This window comes from Bos indicus, chromosome 25 (genome assembly GCF_029378745.1).
Source record: "Bos indicus isolate NIAB-ARS_2022 breed Sahiwal x Tharparkar chromosome 25, NIAB-ARS_B.indTharparkar_mat_pri_1.0, whole genome shotgun sequence".
Lineage (NCBI taxonomy): Eukaryota > Metazoa > Chordata > Mammalia > Artiodactyla > Bovidae > Bos > Bos indicus.
The window spans coordinates 40,278,824-40,306,711 of NC_091784.1; the positions used below are offsets into that span (position 1 = coordinate 40,278,824).

The window sequence follows — 27,888 nt, forward strand, 5'->3', positions numbered from 1 at the left end:
ATTACCCCACTGAAGGGAATGGCTGCCCACTCCAGTATTCTTGCCTAGAGAATTTCATGGACAGAGCCCGTGGGATCGGAGTTGGGCACGACAGTCACTCAAACACGTTCCCTGTTTCAGGTGAGTGTGGAGCGGGTGGGGCTGTGCTTTTCTGTGTCTGTGGGCAAGTGAGCACCAGGATGACGTTGGGAAACCCCACAGAACCCAGTCTCTGCAAGCCACCACTGCCCTCCTCTCTGTGCGTGGGCATGACCTCAGGTGAGCGCTCTGCAGGCACGCAGACCTTGACCTTGACCTTGCACCGTGGCTGGGCCAGGCTCCCAGGCCCGCAGCGTCCACCTGTGTGGTGCGGATCCCCTGTGGGCCGCCCGGCCCTGCCGACGAGTGGGCGCACGCTCCCCACACGAGACCAGGGCAGGATGGGGCGTAATCGCCACCTCCACCTGGGCGGCAGTCAGGATTGAACTCTGGTTGTTGAAGTAGACTCAGCCGCCACAAAAGTCCACCCTGTGAAGAGTGTGGTAAGGGGACACTGCGGAGGGGCCCTGGCTCAGTGTGAGGAAGCAAGCAAGATCCCCCCCAAAACCCATGTTCTCAAAGTAGTTCTTACACACATTTGTGACCCAAACTTGCAATATCTGACGACCTGAAAAGACTGAGAGCTGTGCATTAAGGGGCGTCGGGCAAAGTGCAGAGTGTTTCTCTAGGGGTCATGGTGCTCCGTCTGAGCCTCCCGGGGCGTCAGGCAAAGTGGAGTATTTCTCTAGGGGTCATAGTGCTCCACCTGGGCCTCCCGGGACGCAAGTCTGGAGGGCTGGGCAGGGGTGAGGGGCTCGCTGGGGCTCGCAGGGCTGGGCCGGCCCCGCCCTGGGAGGGGAGGGGCGGGGCCGGGGCGGCCGGGCCGGGACTCGCGGAGCAGCAGCGCCACCTGGTGGCCGGGCCCCTCCCGGCGCGGGTGGGGGTACCGCAGGCCTACTCCAGGGGAGGAGCGGTAGGGAGCGCTGGGGCTGCAGGGGGTTCTGGCCCCACCGCACCCAGTGTGTGTCCACTACTCGGGGGAAGAGCAGAGCGCACGTGATCTCCCGGGTACGGCTTCCAGCGGCAGGTGCTGGGGTGGCCTTGTCCTGCGGGTGGGAGACTGCAGGCCTGTGGAGGCAGTAGGGCCCCCCAACCCGCCTTCCCGTCTCCAAGCTAAACTCAGGAGCACGAAAAGCTCTCCACTGACCAGACTCACGTCCCAGTGGCAGCCTTCGGCTCTGGGAGATGGACATGGCTCCTTTCTGACTGCACGCCAGTGCTCTGTCCTCAATCACTGGGGACACGTGGGGATTAGGTGGGAGGACCACTGGGGAAGGCCCCACACGCGGGGCTGCCCGCTTCCTGGGCGGACATAAAGGGAACCAACCCTGCCCTTGTGTGCACAAATATTTTGTGAAGGTTTATTTTTGTTCTTTCTCCTCTTGCCCCCAAATAACAGCAGAACACAGGCAGCCCCAACAGGGGCCAAAGCCGAGAGTCAGTGCCATCTCTGCCAGAGGTGGCAGAGACAGGCTGAGATGGTGGACTCCCCCCGCCTCCTTCCCAGGTTTCTCCGACCCCTGAGGCCATGGCAGGGACCCAACACCAGGCTCTGCAGCCTGGTGCCTACTGGGTCCCCCATTCCCTCACCCTGGCAGGAGGCCTGCCTCGCGCTCCAGCAGCCGGCTGACCATGTCCAGGGCCAGGGGCAGGGCGGTGTTGCAGTCGCGGTGATAGCGGGGCTGGGACACCTCCACACTGGGCGTGAGCACGAACTGGGCCACGCTGGGCATCTTGAGCAGGTTCAGCAGCTCGGTGGCCCGTGTGCGGACGGCTCCCAGATCGTCCTCGCCGTGCACGGGGCCCACGGCTGGGCTCTGGGCCAGCGTCCTCATCTTGGACAGGAGCAGGGAGACCCTGGGGGTGGGGGGCCCAGCCTGTCAGTGCAGGCGCACCCCTCAGGTGGACGGGGGCTCGGGGAGGGGCCCGGCCGCCAGGAGCACAGGCTAGTGTGGCCTTAACTCCAAAAAGTGCCCACATCCGGGGCCACTGGCACCCAGCTGGGAGGCTCGTGCAGACACTGTGTCCAGGTGTCTGAGAGGGGGCGGCTGCTAAGCCCTTTGCTTTCCCCACGGGAAGGCTGCAGGTTCCCTCTACCTGCCCCAAACCCGTACCTGGGGATCAGGTCTTGGCTCCGGGAGGCCAACTTGGTCAGTGTGGTCATGAGCACAGTGATGACCTGCGGAGGACACTTGGGAAGGGCGGCGGAAGGCCGAGACTGGGTGACCTCGAAGAGCAGGGCCTCCAGAGCTTCGAAGAACCTGCTGATCTGCTCCGCACTGCAGCGCCGGTCCCAGGACACTGAGAGGTACTCACCAATGGCCCACACCTGGGCAGGGAGCAGCACTCAGCCCACAGCAGGCCCCGTGCCAGGCGCAGGCCAGGGCGAGGGGGAGGCCGCCTTACCACAGAAGTGAGCATGTGCCCAGTGCTGCGGGGCCCCCCCAGGCTGCCCACGAACTCCAGCAGCTCTTTGGCCCGCTCAACCACCAACGGGGGATGCAGCTTGCACAGGGCCGGGAACTGGGAGCTCAGCACCCTGTCGGAGAGGACACCGCTCAAGAGACCCCAGCCCCACGGCCTGTCTGGAACTACCGCCTGGTGGGGCGGGCTCTGTCCTCGGGCTGGGCTGGCGAGGGGATAAGCCCACACAAGTCGGGCTTTCAGAAAGGGCATCTTCTGGAAGGTTCTGCCCAAGAGAAGCTGGAGGGGAGGGGATGTGGCAACTCTCTGGAGTGGGAAGAGTCTGTGCGGCAGCCCACGAAGTGCCAAGGGGTGAGTGCTGGGGGTGAGGCTGGGGAGGGGGTCTGCAGTGACCAGGGCTGAGGGCACAGGAGGGGTGGAGCCCCATGGAGCTGCCAGGAGAGACCCACCTGTGCACGTCAGCTTCATACCCCTCAACCTGGAAAAGTGAGTCACTTCTCTCCAAGAGCAGCAGTGCCAGCTGGCTGGCCAGGGCCCCACTGGCGAACTGGGAGGGAGAGAGAGCCTGGGTGCCTGCCCAGAGGCACCTGTGCGCTGGGCCCCACCGTGTCTGCTGCCCTGGGGGCTGCTGTGAGCAGCACTTTGCGCCCTGACTGCGTACTGCTGCGGTTGGCCCCGCAGCTCCAGCTGGCCCTCTGCTGCGGGCACGGAGGCCCTAGGAGGCAGGCTCACCTGTGTCACCGCCGCGAAGAACGCTCGGAGTAGGGTGGGCACAGCCTGGGCACACTGGAGTACCCGGGCGCAGCTGGCAAGGGGCTGGAGCAGCTGGTGGAGCGGCGTCAGCCTGGGGACACACGGCCCGCTCCTAAGCACCCGCCGCTGCCCTCGTCAGCCTGCCCTAGCTCCCCCGGGACTCGCGTGCGGCTGGGGCCAGTCCTGGCGCGTCCACCTCTCGGGTGCTCAGCCTCACTTCCTCCATCTGCGGAAGGAGTCAGCGTGCCCCCCACCCTCCGGAACAGCAAGGACAGGACTACGTAGCGGAACAAACCACAAGCTCCGTGCCCGGGAAGTGCTCAGCCACGCGGCCAGCGCTGCTGGTGGCCGTGAACAGAACTATCTCACCAGGTCAGAAAGCAGCAGGCTCGGGGCCGGGCTCCGGCCGCAGCGGCCCGCGCTCAGGGCCCCCACAGAGGGCCTACCTCTCCACGGTCCCGCTGGCCTTGGCCCGCAGCAGGTGCTGGAAAAGGCCCTGGGCCTGGGGGTCCCGTAAGGCCTCCAGGCAGCCGGGGGCCCTCACGGAGACGTCCCAGAGCGGCCTCTCAGATGCGGCCTGTGACGCCCTGCAAGCAGAGACGGCTGGGACGTGGCTCCTGCTCCTGCCCCATGGTGCCCCTGATCAGGGAGAGACTCGAGCAGCCGTCACCCTAATGGCACCCGCCCTGGACCGGGCCCCCGCGGGAGGCAGGGCAGAGGCGTGAGAATGGGGAGCAGTGGGCTGGGCTCACCGGAGCTGCAGGTCCAAGGCCGCGGTCAGGCTCGGCAGGTCCAGCAGCAGGTGGAGCATCTCCACGGCCGTGCCTGCGTCAACCAGCACCGGCAGGAGCGCCACGAACCCAGAGGTGAGGGCCGGACTGCTCCAGGCCAGGAACTGCAGGGCGAGGGGCGCCTCAGTGCCCCCGATCCCACGGCTGGGACGTGCCCTTCACCGTTTTCCCCAGGACCCTGCTTGCCTCTGCCCTCACCTGGTGCCAACAATCAAGTCCTGCCCACCTGCCATCGTTTCTTCCTGACTAAAGGACTGAGTCTCTGATTCTGGAAAAGCTCCGCGGTGACATGCCAGAAACACCCGTCAAAGGTGAAGGCACTAAAGGGCTGACAGCGGGCGCAGCCGCCCAGTGAGACGCTAACTTTGAACCAACACCGTGGGCTCTGCCAGCCTGAGCGCGCCTTCCCAAGGGCACGGGTCACCGGAGCATGGGTGCCCGCTGCCCCAGGGGCCCAGCTCACATGCCTTGAAGAGATTGGGAAAGCTGGTCCTGAGAAGGTCCAGGTTGCTGCCGAACAGCACGAGGTGGTCCCTGCAGAACTGGACGAACTCGAAGGCCAGCATCGGGCTGTGGAAGTGTTCGGAAGGGATCCTGGTGAAGAGGTGCTGGCAGACGGCGTCGGCATCCACTGCGGCAGCCTCCCCTGAGAGCACCGGCTCCATCAGGGCAGGAGGCCTCAGGCCCGGCCTCTAGGGCCTCTCGCGTCCCTGGGACACCCTTGGCAGACACATCCGGCATCACAAGCACGGGACAGCCGGCCGAGTGCACCCAGCTCTTCCCCAATGTCTGGCCACAGACCCGCCCCTCTGAGGACGGACAAGGACTGTTCCTTAGAGGGGATGGCTTCAGGCACCTTCTAGGGAACTCCTTGGTAAAGAGAGCTCAAGATTAACATCAACCTGGTAACGTTTTAAAAATCCCCGGCACGTGAGTGCTAAGCACCCATCGACGCTGCTGCTCTATGGCGGCGGCGGGGAAGAGGAAGGTGCCCCTGCCCGGCGCCGTTCTCCAGCGCAGGAGGCGCTCACCGTGGTGCAGAAAGAACTGGGCGATGGGCAGCAATGCACGGACGCAGGCCGTGTCCCCGCAGAGTCGGGTGCGCAGGGCCCGCACACACGGGAGGGCGCGGTACAGGAAGGAGGGGTCCTGCCGGCAGAGCACGTCCAGCACCAGCACGGCCTCCACCAGGCACTGCGGGGACACAGGTGGCTCAGAGGGGGCCGCGGGCCCCGCCCAAGGCCACCCGCCGGCACTCACCGCCTTCTGCAGGTCCGAGTCGGCCTTCCTCAGGGCTCCTGGGGGAGGGAAAAGGGCCACCTGGTCTCTGCGTCCCACGGGCACCTCCGGGTGAGGCGGTGGCCCGTGTTCTGGAAGCTCAAGGGGAGGCTGGGGAGCCCACACCTGGGGGGACCCCAGCGCGGACACGCGATGCGGGGCGGGCTCAGGACTCACGCCGGCCGCTCTGCTCCAGGAGGCGCTGGCAGTACTCCAGGGCCTTCTCCCGCAGCCACTCGGCGGGCGGCAGCAGGTGGCTGGCGGCGGAGGCGGCCGAGAGTACGGACACGGTGGAGCCCTCCAGCTCCGACCTGTCGTCTGAAGAGAGGGGATGGCTTAGCAGCTCGCGGAGACGGGCGGTCTGGAGGGCAGGGGAGCATCCACAGGGGCCGGAGCTCAGTCCCGCCTGCTCCCACCCTCACGGGACACCAGAGGTGCAGACACACCCGGACCGTCTAAACCGCTAGCAGGCGTGCGGATGAGGAGTTGTTTGACTCCAACGTCTGGCTTCTCAACACGTCTGGGAAAAGCATCCTGGAGCCCATGAGGCTTGGCCAAGGCGCCCAGGAGCCCGCCCTGTCCTACCTGCATCCGCAGCACCCGGGCGCGCAGGGCCGCCCTGCAGCAGCCAGGCCCGCAGCATGGAGAAGGCCTGCACGTTGAGCCGCTGGTCCTCCGTGAAACGCTGGCCCGTGGACAGCACCGTGAAGAAGTCTGTGGCCACGGTCCCATCCACCTCGGTGACAGGGCCTGGCTGCAGGGGACAAGGGAGGTCAGCAAGCACAGCAGGGTCAAGAACAGCCAGGGCGCCCTCGTAGGATGCGAGAACACAGGCACTTGGGCTGCGACATGGCCCTGCTCCAGATCCCCACCAGCACGACCCAAGACTCCTCACAGCATCATGGGCACAACACGGGCTAAGGGCAGGACCCAAGCACCACGCCCTCAACGCCCGAGTGGAGACAGGAGGGGTCATCCTGGGACCAGGGCGGTGGTCCCGCAGGAGGAGCTGACGGCAGCCCGCAGGTGGCCCCAGGACAGGGCGGCCCACACCCCCGCCGCCCCCGAGACTCACCTGCCGGGCTCTGGGCGTGGAGAAGAAGCCCCCGGAGGCGTGGGCCGCCCCCTGCTGGACGCTGGCGTAGCGGAGCCAGTCCCCCAGCCGCTTGCTGAGTGCCTTGGTCTGCTCTGGGGGGGACACCATGGGGACAGAGTTAAGCGTGTGGGGCTTCCTGGGACCCAGCAGCGGCCCTGGTGGTCCCCCCTGCCCCCCTGCCGACACTGCTGACCTTCAGGAAGGGCGTCCGGGGCCAGGCTGGTGACCTTGGACACGACCGGGAGGAGGTACGTCAGGCTGGGCCCCTCAGGCTGCCGACTCTCCAGGACCTTGATGACGCACTGGCCCACGGTCCTGACCTGCTGCGGGTCGCCCTGCAGAACCCCTGGCGGAACGTGAACACCAACTCCCCCCACAAACACCACTCTGCCCAGAACATCACCAGGGCAGGCCCGGCCCAGCCCGCTCGCTCATGGGGCGCACACGGTGGCTGGATCACTGAGCCCAGGGCCACCAGGGGTGGGCTGGGGAGCCGCGGAAGTCACGTTACCTGGGCTAAGAGCACGGAGGCCACCAAGCCCAGCTGCCGCGAGCTCGGGGCGTGGTCGCAGGACAGGCTCAGGCTGTCGGAGGGTGCCATCTCTCTCAGCACGGCGGCGCAGAGCAGCTGGAGCCGCTCGGGGCAGCGGGGCGAGCAGAGGGTGGTCTGCAGCAGCGCCACGCATGTGGGCTCCAGCCTGGGGGGCAGGGGCCGGTCAGCCTCCGCAGGGCCGGGCAGGCCGCCCGGAGGCCGGGGGGGTGCTCACCTCCTGCTGTACTTGGTGGCCGCCACGATGAGGAAGAGCCTCCGCAGGGCGTCCAGGGCATCGGGGCCCCAGTCCTCTGCCTGCAGCAGCGCGCTGACGCGAGCACAGAACCTGCCCAGCTCCTCCGCCCCGACCTCCCTGCAGAGAGACCACCACGTGGGCAACGGGAAAGGCCGCCCTGTCGGGGGCAGGCCCTCCCGAGCAGAGGAGCCCGAGGCCTCTCGGGATGAACCGCTGCCAGGCACCCGACCCAGGTCCTTGCCCCCTCCCCTGCTGGCGGGAGACCCTCAGGCCACCAGCGTCCACAGCAAGCCTCCACACACTCAGGGTTTGTTATTCCAGGACCAGAAAAACAAACCACTTGGTTTAGGAGTCAAAACTAAGGGAGATTTTAGTCTGAACCAAGTTGCTTTTCAAAAGATCCTTTTAACTTCTGGGAATAAAAGTTAAGTATGACAGAGCAAATATTATGACATTACTCTAATGCTTAATTTAAAATGTATCTACTAAGCATTTAAAACAGGTTCCATACTGAATGAGGTCTCAAGACAGCCTGCTTCCCATTCCATGCTGAAAGGCAAGGAGAAGTAACATGCCAGCAAGTCACCACACTTCGAGCTTCAGGGGAGTTCTCGGAAGGGCGCAGCACACAGCTGGGCCAAGCTGTGGGTGAAGCCCACCAAATCCGTTCTGCTGACACTCAGGGGCCACAGTTTTGACCTTAGAGCACGTGCACCCCCAGCCTCTAAGGCTGTGGAGGGGTCCTGGGCGGTGGCTTGTGCTTCCCCATTTACTTGAGGGCTGGCAGAGAAGTCCCAGCAGACTCCCCCGCCACTCCCCCTTATTCCGGACAGAGCAGGGCGCAGCCCCCTACAAACACAGACGGAGGCGTGAGTGGGTGGAAGAGATTCAGCCCTGGGCCAGTCCAGCCTGCTTTTCTCTGGGTGATGTCGGAGGCAGAGACTGCCAGCCTGTCCCAGACGGCGGTGCCCCTCGCCCACACCCTCAGCAGCTCCCGGCTGCTCTCACACTCCTGGCACTAGCGCACAAGCACCCAGCCATCCCTACTCCTCCAAGGGCACCGCGTCCTGCTCGCCTGCCTTCGCCTGGCTTGGACCCTCTGCCTGGAGCGCTCTTGGCTGCTTCCCTCATTGGATAACGCCTCGCCTGCTCTGAGCTTCTGGATAGTCATCTGGTCCTTCAGGAAACGCCCCCAGCCCTGCACTCACCCTCCCCGCTTACCCGAGTCCCACATTCCTCTGCAGCTCACAAGTCATGCTTCTGATAAGTTTCTTCATCTTTTCCATCTCTGAAAAATTTATAACTAAAATTTCCTCCAAAGCCTAACTCCAAAACTTCAGTAATTTGTTTTAAAGTGCCACAAATAATCAAAGAAATAGTGAACACTAGTAAGACACAACTGATAGTTACTTAACCTTTCCTCAAATCTTGACAGGAATTCCAATCCACCTAAGACACAGAGAAATAAGAAATAGGGCTATTCCTTCTGCCTTTCAGTCTATGAATTTATAACCGTGAACAGAAGAGAAGCTGGGAGTTGTGAGTGGGTCTCAGTTCTTCGTGTCCCGGCAAGAACTGCGGGGCAAGCATATCACACGTCGAGTGAGATGCTAGCATTTCATCTATTTTCTGGGGCGAGGAGAGTGAGAGAGCAGGAGGACACAGAGCTCACCCCTCAAGAGCAGACATGCAACCACAGCCATGGAGAGGCAGCTCCCACTGAAAACAAACGAGCCTGGGGAGAGGGATCCACATGGACTTGGGGAGGAGGAGCAATCGGAGGAGCAATCAGGAACTGGTGCCCCTGGGAGGGGACACAGGAAACGGGGGGGGGGTACAGGGGCTTGAGTGCCTTCCTGGGGACTGAGGGGTGGAGCCACATACTGCGTGTCCTAGCCTTGGGCTCCGACACCAGGAAGACGAATCCTTTGGCTGGTTTGAAAACCAGTGAGGCCAACAGCAGGGCTGTGAGAAACCTAGCCTCCACTTGTGAAGCGTGGGCACAGGCTCGCCTGCTGCTCAACTAAGGCAGAGGAAGCAGAGCGCGACTGTCCGGGCGTTCCAGGGCCCGCAGTGGTAAAGAACCCGCCTGCCGATGCAGAAGACGCAGGTTCGATCCCTGGCTCAAGATCCCCCACTCCAGTGTCCTTTGGCCTGGAAAATCCCATGGACAGAGGGGCCTGGTGGGCTGCAGCCCGTGGGGGTCGCAAGTCAGTGGGATGTGACTGAGCAAGCGCTGGCTGGTTTCCATGCCGGCCCAGCCGAGCACCTGCCCTGTTCCCCTTTAAGGGCAAGGATGCCACTGCTGGGAGGGGGACTAGCACACACTCAGAGGGAACAGAACCAGCCTGGACCTCGTCCTTAGGGCTTCTGCTCCAGCCGTGGGACCCGACCCCACCCCACGAGGGCAGTGATGGCTTCCGTCTCCAGCCCACCTCCTACCAAGGCAGCACCCTGGGGCACCGGTCACACGCGATATGGTAACCGTTTCACCTGATATCACAGACACAGAAAACTAAAGCAAAGTGAGATAGGAAAGACTGAGAAAACAACTACTGAAACATAATTACCAGAAAGAGTTCAAAGCGTTAGTAGTAAGAAAGCTGTCTGAACTAGGGAGAAGAACTGAACACAGAATTTTAACAAGGACCTACAAAATATAAAAAAGTAATCCGAGCAGATATGTACAACTGAAATGGAAAGCATACTAGAAGGAGTATAACAACTGGCTGTGTGATGCAGAGGAACATTATCCAATCAGAACAGCAAAAAGAAACACATTTAAGAAACGGAGACCAATTAAGACCCCTCCGGGACAACAGCAAGGTGCTGATGCGCACACACAAGGGCCCGAGAAGAAGGGCGGAAATGTGTTTGATGAGATTACGACTGAAAACCTCCTGAACCTAAGGAAGGAAACAGCCAGGTACAGGAAGCAAAGAGACCCCTAAACAAGATGAACCCCAAAACAGCCATACCAAGACACACCAAACTTAAAATGGCAAAAGCTAAAGAGAATTCTAACAAGGGAACCCCCATATGGGTATCAGTGGAGTTTTCTGCAGGAACTTTTCAGACCAGAATAAAGTCCCAAAAGGAAAAACCTACAGTCTAGGGTGCTTTACCCAGCAATGTTATCATTCAGAATTAAAGAAGAACTTTTCAGACTAGCAAAAACGGAAACAGTTCATCCATACTACACTGACCCTAAGAGTTATAGGAATTTATAGATTAGGACAACGCCCATGAGTGAGCGCAAATGCTCAGTAGAGGCTGTGGGGTCAACCACCGAAGCTACCACAAAGGTCACATACGTGAACCCCGGGGCAGGTAGCCACAAATCAAAAAACCTCAAGAAACAACGGAGAAGCACTATAAAACCAGCTGGAAAACGAGCAGCAGATGGCAGTAAGAACGTGAAAGTGAAGTCGCTCAGTCGTGGCCGACTCTTTGCAACCCCATGGACCGCAGCCCACCAGGCTTCTCCATCCATAGAATCTTCCAGGCATGAGTACTGGAGTGGGTTGCCATTTCCTTCTCCAGAGGATCTTCCTGACCCAGGGACTGAACCTGAGTCTCCTGCATTGCAGGCAGACGCTTTACCATCTGAGCCACCAGGGAATCTCCCAGTACCCATCAGTAATCACTGTAAATGCCAATGGAGTATCATGCTCCAATCAAAAGACATAAGCCAAACTGATTAGTTTAAAAACAAGACCCGACAATTATACATGCTACTTAAAAGACTCGCTTCACAACTAAGGACACGGACTGCAAGCAAAGGCGATGGGAAAAGATACTCCATGTAAATGGAAACAGGAAAGCAGGGCAGCAACATTCACGATCAGACACAGCAGCCTTTAAACAGTCTACCAGAAGACAACGATGAAGGGGCCAGTACAAAACATATTATTAACATCTGCGCACCCAATAAAGCAGCACCTAAGCACTAACAGGCAAAAAGGGGGAACTGGCAGTGTTGCAGTCACAGCAGGGACTCCAACACCGCACATCAGTGGGCGCGCCGCGCGCAGTGGCTCAGTCGTGTCCGACTGCGAGCCCATGGGCTGCAGCCCCCAGGTTCCTCTGTCCATGGGTTTCCCAGGCAAGAACACTGGAGTGGGTTGTCATGCCCTCCTCCACAGGATTGTTCCCAACTCAGGGATCGACGGAGAAGGCAATGGCACCCCACTCCAGTACTCTTGCCTGGAAAATCCCATGGACGGAGGAGCCTGGTAGGCTGCAGTCCATGGGGTCTCGAGGAGTCGAACACGACTGAGCGACTTCCCTTTCACTTTTCACTTTTCTGCACTGGAGAAGGAAATGGCAACTCACTCCAGTGTTCTTACCTGGAGAATCCCAGGGACGGGGGAGCCTGGTGGGCTGCTGTCTATGGGGTCACACAGAGTCAGACACGACTGAAGTGACTTAGCATAGCATGGCATAGCAGGGATCGAACCCAGATCTCCCGTGTTGCAGGCAGATTCTTTACCGTCTGAGCTACCAGGGAAGCAACTGTACCAATAATTGACTTATTATTCAGACATAAAATCAACAGGGAGGCAGCAGTCTTAAATGACACACGTAAACTAGGCAGACTTTCTCTCTAGGATTCTCCATCCAAAACCAGCCGAACACACATTCTTTTAAATGCACATGGGATGTTCCCAGGATAGATCACGTTAGACTATTAAATGAGCCTCAACAAATTTAAGAGGACAGAAATGACATCCAGTACCGTTTCTGACCACAACAGTATGAAAGTAGAAATGAATCACAGGAAGAAAAAAACGGGAAAAACACAAACACGTAGAGTCACTGCACGCTACTAAACATGCTGCTCAAGTGAGCGACAGAGACATGGAGGCGCAGACACCAAAGACCCCAGGAGGAGAACAGCACACCCCACGCCTATGGGCTGCGGCAGAAGCAGTTCCAAGAGGGGAGTTTACAGCAGTCCAGGCACACCTCAAGGAACAACAGTCTCAGACCACCACCATCTAAACAGAAACAAGAGACAAAGGCCACAGTCAGCAGACAGAGGGAAATACAAAAACCAGAGCAGAGACAGACAGACGGAGACGACAGACCAGGCTGTAAAGGACAAAACTGCCAAGCCTGCAGGTCAGGGTGGTCAGCAACAGAGAGGACCCAGAGAAGACATGCAAGGGGGGAGACTGTGAAGTGAGACCCTAGAAGGTCTGCAGACAGTGGCACCAATACTTCAGACAGACAGAAGGGAGGACCTAGAAGAAACGGGTGCATTTCTAGAAATACGCAATTCCCAAGAATGAACTGGAAGAAACAGACGATCTGACAGACCTGTCACTAGCAGTGAAACTAAATTAGTGGTAAGACTTCCAGCAAACAAAAGTCTGGGACCAGAGAGCTTCATGAGGGGACTCTACCAGACACACAGACAGATAATACTTATCCTTCTCAAACTACCCCAAAAAACCGAACGGGAGGGAACACTCTTCAGTTCCTTCTATGATGCCACAATTACCTTGATACCAAAATCAGGCAGACACTACAAGAAAAAAAAACAATTACAGGTCAGTATCTATGATGAACATAGATCTGAAAATCCTCAAAAGAACATTAGCAAACAAAATTCAACAATAAAAAAAGATCATGGGGAGTTCTCTGGTGGTCAAGTGATTAGAACCCTGCGCTTTCACTGCTGAGGGTGAAGGTTCAATCCCTGTCGGGGAATTAAGATCCCACAAGCCATGAAGTACGGCAAAAAAAAAAAGAAAAAAGTCCATGGTCATTCCAGGATCACAAGGATGCTTCAACATCCGCAAATCAATTGGTATAATACACCACGTTAACAAATGGAAGGATAAAATTCACGTGACCGTTTCAACAGATGCTACAAAAAAAGCATTGGACAAAATTCAACATTCATTCACGACAAAAACTCTCATCAAAGTTGATATCAAGGGGACATCATAAAGGTCATTTATGACAAACCGACAGCTAACGTCATACTCAACACTGAAAAGCCAAAAATATTTTTCTTCCAGGATCAGGAACACATCTATGGATACCCACTCTCACCACTTCTATTTAACACAGCGTAGTGTTTTGTAGGAGCACTTTAGCAAGTAAGAAGTCCTAGTCACAGCAGTCAGACTAGGAGAATAAATAAAAGGCATAAAACTTGGAAGGGAAGTAAAACCTACTATTTGCAGATGACATGATACCATATATGTATAAAACTCTAAAGTTTCCACCAAAAACTACTACAACTAATAAAATAACTTCAGTTAAGTTGCCAGGATACAAGATTGATATTCAGAAACCTGTTGCTTTCCTATACACGTTAAAATCATGTGAAAAAAAAGAAAACAACCCTAGGAATAACCTTCACACAAGACGTGAAAGACTGAGACTGCAAACTATAAAACACCGAGAGGAAGGTGAAGCTGACAGAGATGCAAAGGTATCTCATGTACGCGAGTTGGAAGAACTGAAACTGCCAAAATCTCCATACTACCCAAAGCCATCTACACATTTAATGCAGTCTCCATCAAAATACCCACGTTTTTTCCACAGAACTAGAATAATTCTAAAACATGAATAGGCAAAGCAATCTTATATATGGAATTTAGAAAGATGGTAACAATAACCCTGTGTACAAGACAGCAAAAGAGACAGTGATGTATAGCACAGTCTTATGGACTCTGAGAGAGAGGGAGAGGGTGGGAAGATTTGGGAGAATAGCACTGAAACATGTAAAATATCATGTATGAAACGAGATGCCAGTCCAGGTTCGATGCACGATACTTGGGGCACGATACTTGGATGCTTGGGGCTAGTGCACTGGGACGACCCAGAGGGATGGTATGGGGAGGGAGGAGGGTTCAGGATGGGGAACACATGTATACCTGTGGTGGATTCATTTTGATATTTGGCAAAACTAATACAATTATGTAAAGTTTAAAAATAAAATAAAATTAAAAAAAAACAAAAAAAAACAAAAAAAAACGAAGCTGGAGAGAGGTATCATGCTCTCTGATTTCAGACTATACTAAACTACAAAACTACAGTATCACTATGTGAACATCACGGTACTGGCAGCAACACACACACACCAGTGAAACAGAACAGAGCCTGGAAATAAAACCACACTTATGGGCAATCAACCCATGACAAAGGGGGCAAAACACACGAGCAAAAGACAGTCTCTTCAAGCAGTGGTGCTTGGTAAAACTGGACAGCTACCTGTAAAGGAAAGAAATTGGAACATTTTCTCGCACCATATACAAAAATAAACAAAATGGATTAAATAACCTAAATGTAAGGTCAGAAACCATAAAACTAGAAGAAAACGGAACACTCTGTGACAGAAATAGTGGGAATGTGTTTTGGCTCTGTCTCCTAAGGCAAAGGAAGCAAAAGCAAAAACAAGCAAATGGGGCCTAATTATTACATTTAAAAGTTTTTGCACAGCAAAGGAAACCAACTTAATGGGAGAAAACATTTGCAAGTGATATGACTAACAAGGGTTTAATATCCAAAATAAACAATTCACACAACTCAATATGAAAAAAGCAATTTAAAAAATGGGCATAAGACCTGAATAGACATTTTCCCTAAGACGACATACAGATGGCCAACAGGCAGATAGAAAGATGCTCAACTGAGAGAAACAAATCAAAGCCACAACGAGGTAACACCTCATACCTGTCAGAAATGGCTATCAAATGAGAAGACCACAATACCAAATGCTGGTGAGTAAGTGGAGAAAAGAAAACCCTAGTTCACTGTTGGTGGGAATGTAAATTGGTGTAGTCACCAGAAAACTGTTCAGGTTCCTCAAAAAGCTAAAAACTGAACTACATTCCTGGGTATATATCCAAAGAAAACAAAAACTCTAATTTGAAAGGGTACATGCACCCCGATGTTCACAGCAGCCCTGTTTACAACAGCCAAGACATGGAAGCAATCTAAATGTCCATCAACAGATGACTGGATAAAGAAGATGTGATGTGTATACACACAATGGAATATTACTTAGTCATAAAGAATGAAATTCTGCCATGTGCAACAGCATGGAAGAACGCAGAGAGCATTAAGCACAGTGAAATAAGTCAAAGAAAGACAGATACTGATTATCATTTATATGCAGAATCCAAAAAATGGAATTAATGAATAGAACAAAACAGACTCACAGAGCACATACTAGTCGTTATCGTGGAGACTGGGAACTGGGGAGGGGAAGGGGTTAAGAGGTACAAACCAGTATTAAACAAGGTACAGATACACGGTACAGCACAGGCAATGCAGTCAATATTTTATAACAACTTTAAATGTAATATAATCCAGTAAAATACTGAAGCACTGCATTGTACCCCTGAAACTGATACTGTAAATCAACTATACTTCGACTTTTTGAAAAAGCTATTTTCCCTTAATAGAGCTTCTAAATTCAAACGAGCCTTAATTGGAATAGTGGAACTTGAGTATTGGAATGCATGTCCAAGATTGAAGGAAACAGAGACGTTTTTGGACGCAGTGGGAGAAAACACTAGCCTAACAGATTTTCAAGGGTTATTTTGACTACAACAAACTTCTGCTCCATTCACAGCCTTTACAACCTAACAAGTGTTCAAGATCTTGCTTCCCTAAGATCACAGGAGCCTCAGTTCAGTTCAGTCCTTCAGTCGTGTCCAACTCTTTGTGACCCCATGAATCGCAGCACTCCAGGCCTCCCTGTCCATCACCAACTCCCGGAGTTCACTCAGACTCACATCCATCAAGTCAGTGATGCCATCCAGCCATCTCATCCTCTGTCATCCCCTTCTCCTCCTGCCCCCAATTCCTCCCAGCAGCAGAGTCTTTTCCAATGAGTCAACTCTTAGCATGAGGTGGCCAAAGTACTGGAGTTTCAGCTTTAGCATCATTCCTTCCAAAAAAATCCCAGGGCTGATCTTCAGAATGGACTGGTTGGATCTCCTTGCAGTCCAAGGGACTCTCAAGGGTCTTCTCCAACACCACAGTTCAAAAGCATCAATTCTTCAGTGCTCAGCTTTCTTCACAGTTCAACTCTCACATCCATACATGACCACAGGAAAAACCACAGCCTTGATTAGATGGACCTTTGCTGGCGAAGTAATGTCTCTGCTTTTGAATATGCTATCTAGGTTGGACATAACTTTCCTTCAACGAGCCTAATTTTTTCCACCAACTGGTCTAGCTCCGAATCCATACCTGGATTTCCCTTTAAACCATGGTTCTGGCCGCCTTTGCTTCTCCTCGAGTAGCATCGAGTCTTACACTGACGGACTGCGGGATCTGGGTCCGAGTCTACATCTGTTTTCCCCCGTGAGTGGCTAGTTGGTGAGGAGAGAGCTACCGACTAGTCAGTGGGCGTCCAGAGGCAACCCGGGGCCAGAGGACGGAGGAGCATCCCCTCAACACGCCCAGCGCACCCGCGAGAATCTAAGTCACTAAACCCTTCGCGGCTCCCCGAAGCCGTCGGAAGGCACCGGACTCGCAAACCTCGCACACAGAGCCCGCCACGGCTTAGTCCAGCAGGCTCCCCGGCGCCTCTGTGGCTTTCCCGGCCCTGACGCCGCCGAGCCTCCGGCCCATCCGCGCGGGGTCCCAACCCGGCCAGCTTTCCGCTCTTCCCTCAGAGCGCCGCTCGGGGCCCGCCGCCTCCCCCGGACCGCCTCACGCCGGGCCCGGCCTCCTCCGAGGCCCCGCGCTGAGACCCACCGCCACATGCCCGAGACGTAAAGCGCGCTCACCTGGCCTGGCGGAGCAGACTCTCCGTCCCCGTCGCCAACATCCCGCCGCCACCGCCGCCCTGAGGGCGGGCTGCGCGCTCCAGACAGGGGCGACTCGCGAAGCAGTGCCCGCAGCGACGCCAGCTTCCGGGCCGCGCAGCGTGCCGCATCACGTGGGCTCGGCGCACGGCCCCCGACCAATAGGCTTCGACGCGGGGGGGGCGGGACTGTGCGCGGGGGGGGGGAGGGGGCGGGACTGTGCGCGGGGGGGGGGGAGAGGGCGGGACAGTGCGCGGGGGGGGGAGGGGGCGGGACAGTGCGCGGGGGGGGGGAGGGGGCGGGACAGTGCGCGGGGTGGGGGAGGGGGCGGGACTGTGCGCGGGGGGGGGGGAGAGGGCGGGACAGTGCGCGGGGGGGGGGAGGGGGCGGGACAGTGCGCGGGGGGGGGGAGGGGGCGGGACAGTGCGCGGGGTGGGGGAGGGGGCGGGACTGTGCGCGGGGTGGGGGAGGGGGCGGGACTGTGCGCGGGGGGGGGGAGGGGGCGGGACAGTGCGCGGGGGGGGGAGGGGGCGGGACTGTGCGCGGGGGGGGGGGGGGAGGGGCGGGGACTGTGCGCGGGGGGGGAGGGGGCGGGACTGTGCGCGGGGGGGGGGGGAGGGGGCGGGACTGTGCGCGGGGGGGGGGGAGGGGGCGGGACTGTGCGCGGGGGCGGGGAGGGGGCGGGACTGTGCCCGGGGGTACCTGCACGGGCTTCCGACGCTTTAAACCGCGGATCCCGCGGCTGCGGGGGCCGGAGCCGCCTCACTCCGGGCGCCGTTAGGAGCCTCAGCCCAGCGCCCCCGCTCCGGGTTCTGTCCCACAAACGCCGTCCGCTCCGTCGCCGGCAGGTCTTGTGTGCAGCGCGGCTGAAACTGCTGCACACACCCCGGCCGTGGACTGGATCCGTGTCCAGAAGTTTGCAAGGAACAGCGGCAACTCTTAGAAGTTCCTTCCTAAAATTCCCATTTCATTTTTGCATCTAATGTAGGCTGTACCTGCCTCTTAAGAAAAAAAAACAACTTATCCCCACCATAATCACAGGCTCTCCGTATCTCGTTTTACAGATAAGGGCAACAGGCTCAGAGAGGAAAGGTCAAATTCAAGTTAATTCTGAAAGGTGTGCTGGCCACAGTATTTCCACCCTGCAGACCGCGTGGGGACACAGGGCGGGTCCTCTGCGCAGTGACAGTCCAGCGGGATAAATGCGGTCACAGCCGAACCAGGAGTTCTCCGTGAGGGACATGAGGGACGGATGCCTCAGATGAGCCCCGAGGGTGTCAGGCCAAGGGGTGGGAGGGAAAGGCAGAGGGAAGGTTCTGAAGGCAGTATGAAGACCTGCTTCTAGGGGCTTACATACGCCTGAGGGCAGCCTGCTGTCTGGCAGGAGAGGAGAGAATGGACTGGGGGCAGGGGGGTGGTGTAGAAAGCGCTGATCCAGAGTGAATGTGTGTGCGTGTGCATGGGTGTGTAGAAGGGGCTGATGCGGAGGAGAGAGGGAGGGAGGGAGGCTGCCTGAGCTAGGTAAGGGCCACGGGAGGAGGAACAGGGAAAACCAACGGTGCCAATAGCTTTCTGCTTTTAGGGTGGTGCCGTTCCGTCGGCCATGGGGCGGGAGAGGATGAAGAGGATTGTGGAATCATTCATTCATGGAACAAGCAATGATGGTGGCCCTGGGCTGTGCTCGGCAGCGTTTTAGGTTCTGGGGAACAAGAGAGGCTAAGTCCTTGTCCTCCCAGAATTTACAGCCAGAAACACGGCTATCAAATACATGATCATGTGCAGCTCAGTGGACAAACGCTCTGCAGGGCTGACGAAGGGAGGAGAGGGGAGGGCAAGGTTGGGTGTCTTTGCATAGGGCAGGTCAGCGAGGCCTAGGAAGGGTGAGCGGTGAGGAAGACCCTGGATGGGGGAAAGGGGGATGGCTCAGCGCTCATCAGGAAGGGAACGGGGGAAGGGAGCCTGGTCACAGGCCGTCTCGCTGAAGGCTTGCCACGCACTGCACAGCAGCCATCTCACACCTCACACGAGGAGGGCTGTTACTGAAGGAGGTGGCTGACGCTAAAGAACCGGCTCAGGGCCCGGGGTCATACCTGCAGAAGAGGAGGGATACGAACCGGTGGCCGGAGTCCCGGTGAGCTTGGAGCCGCTCTGCCCACTGCCTGCCGAGGAGTGGCCGGCGAAGCGGGAGGACAGCCAGGGACACATGGGGTCCCAGAGGCCACGGGACGCAGAGTCGAGTTCCAAGTGCCGCGGGGAGGCTGAGCGAGGTCAGCCTGACTCGGGGCACCTGGTGTCCATCTGCGGCTGGTCTGGAGATGGAGGGCAAGTCATTTCATCAGAAGATTCGACAGAAAGAACTGCAGTGTGGTGTGGGAGACAAGGGAAGAGGGTGGAAGGGTTACAGTCCGGGACTTGGCCGAGGGATCCGGCACGGCTGACGTTGACCGGGGAGGAGGCCCGCAGGCTGGGACCACCAGATGCCATCAGCTGCTGTTGTCAGGACGCCTGCTGGAGCCGCCACCCCCCCCCCCCCCCCACACACACCCTGCATCAGGCTGCCGGAAGTCGGGAGCTGGCACAGCAGGGATGGGCTGGCAGAGGCCCAGCCCTGGAACCACGAGACAAGCTGGGTCTGCAGCTAGCTGACAGTAGCCTAACAAGGACACGTGGTTCTGGTGGGAGTCTGCTGGCCCAAGGGTGACTGTCCTGGGGCGGATGTGCACTCACTTCTCATTGGTCCACACCCAGGGTCACAGGGGAGCTTATTTTTCACTGGGAACTGTGTCCTCTCTCCCCACACACATCCGACTGAATTACCAAGGGTGATATTTGACGGTTTCTTACGAAAACATTGTGTAAAATGCTATTTTAAGATCTTCACCAAAAACAAACCTTTAAGACCTCAACAGTTTAAAAAGATGCTAATTAGCCAACGTAGCTCCCGAAACTTAACCACTTTCGCTCCCGCTTGCTGTATGGCTGGACTCCCAGCCTCTGCTTAACCCGTTACCGCCGCATTAGGGCTTCACCGATCCGCCCTCTGGACTGGTGGCGGAGTTCCAGAAGGAGGAAGAGAGGTGCTGGAAGCTCCTTTAGCACCGCAGGCCACTGAGAGATCTGAAGAAGGCACGTAAGTCACAAACACACACGGGAACCTTGACGAGGACGGATCAGCGACGACCTTTCATCAGACCCCGGTCAGAGGCGGCCCGCAGTGCCGACGCCTGAGCGCCCCCTTCTGGTGATCTGTCAATCCGGCAGCACCTGCTTGTTGGAAAAGACCCTGATGCTGGGAAAGATGGAAGGAACAAGGGGAAGGGGGCAACAGAGGGTAAGATGGTTGGATGGCATGAGTGTGAGCAAGTTCCGGGAGCTGGTGATGGACAGGGAAGCCTGGTGTGCTGCAGCCCGTGGGGTAGCAAAGAGTCGGACCCGACGGAGCGACTGAACAGTGAAAAAGCAAGTGGCGATTGCCTGCAGCTGAGAGGGGAGCCGAGTGTCCAGGGCACCTGCCTATCTGTCGTCTGTCCCTCAGCAGTCGCTCACAAGACCACGCGGAGCCCCATGTCGTTTCTTTAATATATAATTTTATTTCTGGTTATAGAAACAAATGCTAAGAGGAAAGACAAAACTTCCCCGTCCACATACAACAATTTAATAGATAAAAGAACAGTTAAATGAAAAAAAAAAGGTAGAAAATTTAAACTTTGTTATAGCTTTAAAACATTAACGTCTGGTACAATTAGAAATCACATTCAGATCTCAAACTTTTTTTTTTTAAAAGTATGGCTCCTTATTAAAAAAAAAAATACTGTATCCCATTTGAAATGAAAACGCAGGCTGGCCTAGCTAAGGTGGGTCCCCCCTACTTGCACCCCTCCCCCCGCCCTGCCCAGGTGCTGGGGTGTATGTGTCCCTCCTGGGTGCCCCAGAGGCCAGAGCCCACACATGGATGGTGAACCACGGTAATGCGCCGTGACTTCAGCCTCGCACCAAACACGCCGCGCAGCCCAATTCCCACTCTACAGGATACCGCCACTTTTTTAAAGCACTGATGATTAAACATATTGTCTAAAAAACTTTAGACGGCCACCATGAAAAAAAAAAAAAAAATGCACACAGACACGCTCCCTAGCAACATCCGCCCCGCTGAAAGATCTTTACAGGCTAATTGTCAGTCAGGTAAGAAACACAATCCGTGCTGGGTTTATCCCTTGCCCATGTGCACCAAGCTGCCCGGGATCTGGGTCTGAATATAAGCAAGAATTAAGGACACACTTTGGTCTCTCCTCCTCGTCCCTGTCCTAAAGCAGAAACGGAGCAGGGTCAGTCCCCCTTGACCAGGTACCCAGAAAGCCCATCCTGGAAGGAAGCTGGGAGAGGCCAGACTTAAGAATATTTGATTTTAAACCCTATTTTTACTTATTAAAAAAAATTTTTTTTGATAACTTAACTCAGAAATTTAGAGGCTAAGGTCTTAAGAAGCCATAGGCGAGGAGGGAGGAGGGTTCAGGATGGGGAACACATGTATACCTGTGGCGGATTCATTATGATATTTGGCAAAACTAATACAATTATGTAAAGTTTAAAAATAAAATAAAATTAAAAAAAAAAACCTGCAAAAAAAAAAAAAAAGCATAGGCGTAGTTCCATAGCCTTTTGGCCAGTTAATTTCATGCACAAGAAATCCATTTCAGGTTCACGGGCCTCATTCCAGCTCAGCCAATATGCTCAGAATTTGGGGACAGCTCATAGCATTCCTTGGGGGTCATGGCAACAGCTTGAGAGGGGCCAGTCTTATCACTGCAGCTAAGAAAGTAAGTGAATGAGTGAAAGTCGCTCAGTTGTGTCCGACCTTGTTACCCCATGAACTTATACAGTCCACGGAATTCTCCAGGCCAGAACACTGGAGTGGGTAGCCTTTCCCTTCTCCGGGGGATCTTCCCAACCCAGGGATCAAACCCAGGTCTCCTGCATTGCAGGCGGATTCTTTACCAGCTGAGCCACCAGCAACTAAGAAAAACCTTCACATGAGCAGCATGGAATCTTTAGTGAGTGGGACCAACACGGTGGTAGCCCAGGGGGGTCACAGCGTTGAACAGCCACATCCCTCTCCGGTCTGGACTCCTCTGCACTTCTTACTGTTTTTCATGCGGAGTGAACCACCAATAAATATTTGGATGAGTCCAATGAGCCACTGATTGCAGAAAAAGGATCTCAAACAAAGAATAATGAACTAGAATTCTTCCAATTCTATTTTGACTCTTAACAGATCTGGGGCAAGAGAGTGAGAATAGCTTGGAGACCTCTTGTCTCCCTTGGAAGCAAAAGGGTGATGGAGGGTGTAACCTGAAGACCCCCTGGCTCATCAGAGCCGGGGGCGGGGGTGAGGGGTCCCACGTAGCCAGTGTTCAGCCCATCAACTAGAGAAAGAAGCCTGTCTGCTGCAGCTTCCCGCCTCCCCCTCCCCAATTGGTCTTCTCAGGAACCTGTACCAGTTGCTTCCAGCATGACACGCAGGTCCAAGGAATGAAGGAAATCCTCTGAGTAAGATTCTTCCCTGGAGGAAAAGAAAGATGCCTAGAAAGAGTCTGCAGCCCTCAGTCTTTTCTAGAACACTGAGAGAGAGGAAGAGACGCTGAACACCCTGAGGCTTGCCTACTTGAAGAAATCACCTCGGGGCCCCGTGAAGACACAGCATAAACGTCCCTCCTGGTCAGCGCTGAGCCCGCAGGAGGCCTCCTGTCACCGGGCGGTGGGCAGGGTCACTGGGCGGGGCCAGGCCTGCAGCTGGGGGTGGAGGCAGGGCAAGTTTTGCAGACAATCAGACCTCTCATGGTGGCTGCTGGGACATTAACTCAGACGTGATGGGGACAGAGGGGGGTCTTGTCAAACCCAGAGACATGAACCCTTCCAACCTCTATCCTCTGCTGAGTCCCGTGTCCCTGGGGATGAGGGCAGAAGTGGATGACTCCGTGGGCTGGGGCAGAGCTGAGCCACGGCCCAAGCCCAGAGGACAGGTCTTCCACAGGGACGCCCAGACAACCCGGTGGTGCTGGGGGGGCACCGAAGACTCGGCAAGTGACCGTTCTTCTCAGCAGAAGAGCAAAACTACTTTCCCTAAACACACTCAGCCAACGAGCCCACTTTCTGTTTCCACTCAGAGCAGACGCTCGCGGTGTGTCAAACACAGTGCGCTGCAAGGCAGCTGTGACTCCGGGTGGGCCCCTTACGGTCGGATGAGGCCACCCCAGAGGCTGCGTGGTGACTGATGGCCCAGACCGGCCCTTAGACCCAGCGGGGAGCAGCTTCTGGGGGTGAGAGAAGAGGCAAGAGGCCGGGCCCGGCGGGAAGGGCGGGTCCGCGCGATGGAGACAAGCCTGGAGGAAGGGACGAGTGAGATGAGAGGAGTTCATGAAACGCATGAGAGCAGCCTGAGGGCTGAGGACAGAAGCCGCTGCTGCTCCCCTCGCCAAAGAGCCTCCCTCCTTCTGCGGCCCGTCCCCGCCTCGTAGCAGCACGTGTGAATAACATAAAGGAGGCGCGGTAAGTCACTTCACTTCTGGGCAGAGGCAACCCGGAGGGCGGCCTCGAGCGGCTGGCCGCGAGGGCGGGGCTCCCACTGGCACCGCCCCCCCCCACCGCCGCGGGGCCTGCCTAGCAGCTCCGTCCATTCCTTCTTGCACCAAAGCCTGCGGTGCAGCTGTGAGCTTGGCGGCGCCCGAGGCCGGTTCCCCGGGGCTCGGCAGCACCCCATCCCAGACGAAGCCGTCTTGGGGCAAAGCAGAACCTGGGGCTTGGGAAGAAGACAGCTCCTTCTCCGGCCTCAACCGCCCCTCAGTCTAAACCCTAGAGGAGCCGCGCGAAGGACCCTCTTCTCTAACACACGCTCACGTTCGGTCTTTTCTTTCCCTCCAAAAAGGAAGAAACTGACCAAAGGAAAAAAGCCAAAAGTTTCTGTCTCCTCCTGAATTTCAAGGGGCCAGCGAAGGAGTTTCTGTCTAGAGACCTTGGGACGCGCCCCGGGAGCCGGGCGGCTCACTCTGACTGGTCCAGGCAGACCTTTCTTTAGGGGAAGTCAGCGCGCCAGCCGAACAAGGCCTGCTGCGACCTAAACCAGTCTCCCTCCAGGCCCAGCAGGGTCCAGATAAGCAGCCAGCAGCCTGGTGGCCCCACCAAGCCCACCCCCTCCCGCCTGAGAATCACCAATGCGTGTTGATTAGCAGCTCAGAAGTCCATTTTTCACCTTCTCCATTTGGCTTAATTCTGAAGCAGAAAAAACAACCTCCCACAAACAGCAACCGTGAAAGTGAGCCAACCTGGCGGCAGAAAGAGCCTGAGGGTCCCCTGCAGCAGAGGGAGTAGGAGGTGACGATGTCCAGCCCGGGGGCCCCCCTAGTGCTACTCCGACCTCACAGTGGATCCCAGGGGGGTGGGGGGAAGGACAGATGGTCCGAACCCCGACCACAGGCTCTGCTCGACAGCGCCAGGCGTCCCGGAGCTTCACATAGAGATGCAGGTGGTGGGCAAGGACACTCAGCATCCACCACGGGCCCGCGAGAGGGTGACCCTGGCCGGAGGGGAGGACACTCAGCGGGGTAGGGCAGGGATTTCCGTGACGCCCGCCATGCAGAGCGGCGCCCTCCTGTATCTGGCACTGGTAAAGGGCGAGTACAGCTGGACGGGCAGGCCTGGTATCGATGGAGAGTGAGCAGCCATGACGACGGGCCCGAGCGCACCTGCCCGGCCGGCCCTCTGCGGAGTCCAGCCCCTGGGTGACCCGAGGCGGCCGTGGCCCCCGCGTCAGGCCAGGTTACCTTTTTATTTCCCAGCCTCGGGTGGGTTGGTCCATGTGCCACAACCCAGGCATGTGGAAGACCACGGCTGCCGGCTCTCCTGGCTGCTCTGGCTCCTGCAGACGGGTGTGGTGGGGGCGTGTGTGGCCCCACGGCTTGGGGGGCTCTGAGGACACCAGAGATCTTTCCGGCTACAGCAGCATCTTCCCTGGGGAGCTGCCCACTCCTGGCCTCTTGGTCTCAGGACAAGTGCTGGCGGGTACCACGGGCTCTCTGGGGAGATGACCAAAAGCCCACCCAGAGGCTCACCAGGAACCTGGAGTGGCTGGTCCCCTGAACCTGGCCCCACGGGGTCCCTTCTGCCCAGAAGGAGCTAAAAAGGCATGCGCTCGGCACGTGGCAGAGCGTCACTGAGGACACCCCGTGCAGTCTCCCTCCCAGTTCCAGCCACAGACCCCCCTCTGCTCCTTTCTCCCTGAACTACTGCCAGGATAGAACCGTGAGGGAGTCCACAGTAACACACAAAACCAAAATGCCTCGGAAGTCAGGAGAACACAGGGTCGGGCCAGACTGGTCGGGCCAGGCAGAGGGGACGGGGCTGGGCGTGTCCTCTGGCCAGCCGGCCTGGCGTCTGTCTCTGGGGGAGGCGAGCTGTGGCGCAGAGGATGGTCTGTGAGCAAGAAGGCATCTGAGCAAGACCCGCGCAGCCCCAGGGCTGAGCAGCAACATAAGAAAGAGACGATGGCCCCCAGCCCTACCCAGGACCTGCGGAGCCAGCCCGGCAGTGCCTGGATGCCCGTCTCGACCCACTCAGTCTCACGCTCTGCACTCACACCAGACGGGAAGCCATAGAGAACGCCAGGGCGGCGTGGGTGCGGAGCCGGGCACCCGTCCTCCCGTCTCTGACCTCACGGGGGCACCACGGCCACAACGTAGGATGAGGGTCAGTGGCACGGACGCACCTGGCCTGTGGGCTGAGTGGACACCAGCCTGGAGGAAGGACACTCAACACCGGTCCCCGTGGGGGGCCTGGGGACAACCTTGGCGGCGCAAGCGGCCCGCACACCTGCCCCTGCAGCTGCTATGGCGATTTGGAAGCGGGGAGCCCATGTCCGTGGGGACCCCCAGGGCAGGGCCGACACCAGGCCGGACCTAAACCACTCTTTGCAGAGACACACTGAACGTTTCCTGAGAGTGCTCTCCCGAGATGTGAAGGACCGGGGGTGCCCTGCTCTGCCCGAGGCCCCCTGAGGGCCCTTGAGCTGGCGAGGGCTGTGGGCCCAGACTGGGGCCTCTGGTGCCATGGGCCGCAGAGCCAGTTCTGGTCAGTCACGGCAGGCAGGCTGTCGGGCGGTAGAGACTCTGGCAGCTGGTGAGGAGGCTGGGCGGGCAGCCGCGGGGCCCCCGGACGTCAGAGCAGCCGGGAAACGGGGCCACTCAGCGTGACCGTTCTCCCGCGGGGGCGGCCACGTCCTTCCGACCCCAGCAACCTGGTGTGGCCGGAACGAGGGTGGACGCTGCAGGTGGGCCTCTCATCCAAACAGCTCTCTGCCTTGAGCGCCAGTCCGGGAGGCCGTCGGTCTTCCTTGAAGTTAGCAGACGGAGCGGCAAGAGTTCACTCTGTGGGGACCGATGCCGGGAAGACCCAGACACCCAGCTGTTAGAGCGTCTTTGGGTGGAAACCTCAGGAACGGGCGATCCCTTCTGTGTCTGTCTCAGGCCGTCAGTGAAGCCTCGATTCCGCCTTTTAACAAAACCGGAAACACGTGGGGCTCAAAGCCAGACCAGACCCCTCCCCTCTGTCCAGCGAACGACGACACTTTCGGTGTCACTTTAGAAGCAGCAGCGACGGGGATGGTCTGACAGCTGGCAGCTCTGCGTCTCTCTCGCCCAGGTCCTGTCTCTTACAGACAGGGCTGGTGCCGCCGGCCCGTGCTTCCATACCATCTGGGGGTGAAGGTACCCCGGGAGCCTGGCTTCTGTGCGGGGCCGGGCCGCCTGGACATGTTCCAGGAGACGCTGGGCTGCGACCTTCTTCCCACGCCCTTGGCGAAAGGCCTGGGGAGAAAAGGCGGTGCTGGCAGAGTGGAGAAGGAAACGAAGAAAAAGAATTCCAGAATCGTACAATCAGCTGTCTGAACGAGTTTATGTGTTTTTGTTTGACTCCAGATTGGGGGCAGGAGGACGGGTGTCCGGGTGCGGGCAGGTGGAGGTGTCCCGCCCGTGGGGCCCTGCACTCGGCCCACTGGGAGCTTTCCCGTCTCAGTCCCAGGGGCGGCGGGGTCAGCCGCCCTGGTCCGGCCACGGAGCTCTGTCTGGCGTGTGTCCCACTCCACCTCCACGCCACAACGTCACTCCCCGGTCCCGGGGCCCTGCGGGCCGGCGGCTGCCATCACACCGGCCTGTGCAGTCACAGTCCCCACAGGCTCCTCCACTCGGGACCTCTTGACCTCGGGCTCTCCGGTGGGGGAGGCGGAGGTGGCGGTGGGGGGCGCCGTGCTGGTGGCTGCCGCTGGCTCCTCGGGCCCTACCTCGCACACGCGTGTGACCACCACCGGTGTGGACGAGCTAGCCTGGGCCGCGAGGAGCTGCAGAGGGCTGGTGAGGGCTAGGGTGGAGAGAGAGAGAGTCACGTTGCGGAGCTGGTCGGACCAGCGCCGCCACACGAGGGCGAGGAGGGCGAGGAGACAGCTCCCCAGCACACCGGGCACCTCCTGGTACAGCCAAGGGGCAGCTCCTGGGAACCAGCCCCTTCCGGCCCCCACCCCAGGGGGCCTCCAACCCTGTCCCCCCTCTTTCGGTTGCTTCTGTGTGGGGATCCCCTGTACACCCTGACGGCTCCCACGTCACCCCAGCGGGTCGAGCCCTGGCCTCGGGCGCCCTCGCCCCCGCCGCTTTAACTGTGCAGTGCTGAGTGCCTTCCCATCCCCTCTGACGCTGTCCCCGCAGGGTGCTCCCTCGGGGCTCCCTCGGCCTCAAATCCCAGCCCGGACACAGAGCAAGTGCTCAGGAAACTGGCCGGATGAACTGAGGAGACATGCTCGCTGAACTGACCCTGGTTGGGCTGGCGCTCAGGGCCGAGTGGGGCAGAAGGGGCCGCCCCAG

General features: G+C 57.7%; 2 protein-coding genes across 14 annotated transcripts in view; both read right to left on the reverse strand.

Annotated features, from left to right (window-relative positions):
• Positions 1-1,412: 1,412 nt before the first annotated feature.
• AP5Z1 (adaptor related protein complex 5 subunit zeta 1) lies at positions 1,413-17,124 on the reverse strand. Of its 12 annotated transcripts, XM_070780280.1 has the most exons (18): positions 16,970-17,120; positions 12,715-12,738; positions 7,188-7,325; positions 6,932-7,118; positions 6,614-6,755; positions 6,400-6,512; positions 5,910-6,078; positions 5,502-5,642; positions 5,307-5,344; positions 5,078-5,240; positions 4,514-4,692; positions 4,008-4,150; positions 3,702-3,842; positions 3,235-3,346; positions 2,952-3,049; positions 2,485-2,617; positions 2,193-2,407; positions 1,413-1,935 (listed from the first exon to the last, which is right to left on the reverse strand). In XM_070780280.1, exons 1-18 carry the CDS (start codon positions 17,116-17,118, stop codon positions 1,665-1,667), a joined length of 2,556 nt encoding a protein of 851 aa, XP_070636381.1. In that variant the 5' UTR covers positions 17,119-17,120; the 3' UTR covers positions 1,413-1,664. The 12 variants fall into 12 exon arrangements, with proteins under 12 accessions (XP_070636381.1, XP_019843591.2, XP_070636380.1 ...); XM_019988032.2 differs by lacking the exon at positions 12,715-12,738 and having other exon boundaries at positions 16,970-17,123; XM_070780279.1 differs by having other exon boundaries at positions 5,078-5,344; positions 16,970-17,121.
• Positions 17,125-20,554: 3,430 nt separating this feature from the next.
• Positions 20,555-27,888, reverse strand: part of FOXK1 (forkhead box K1) — a 58,849-nt gene continuing 51,515 nt past the window's right edge. For both annotated transcript variants that reach the window (XM_019987696.2, XM_070780282.1), the window contains exon 9: positions 20,555-27,391. In XM_019987696.2, the coding sequence (XP_019843255.2) occupies positions 27,135-27,391 (257 nt within the window). In that variant the 3' untranslated portion in view covers positions 20,555-27,134. The remainder of the gene's footprint in view (positions 27,392-27,888) is intronic.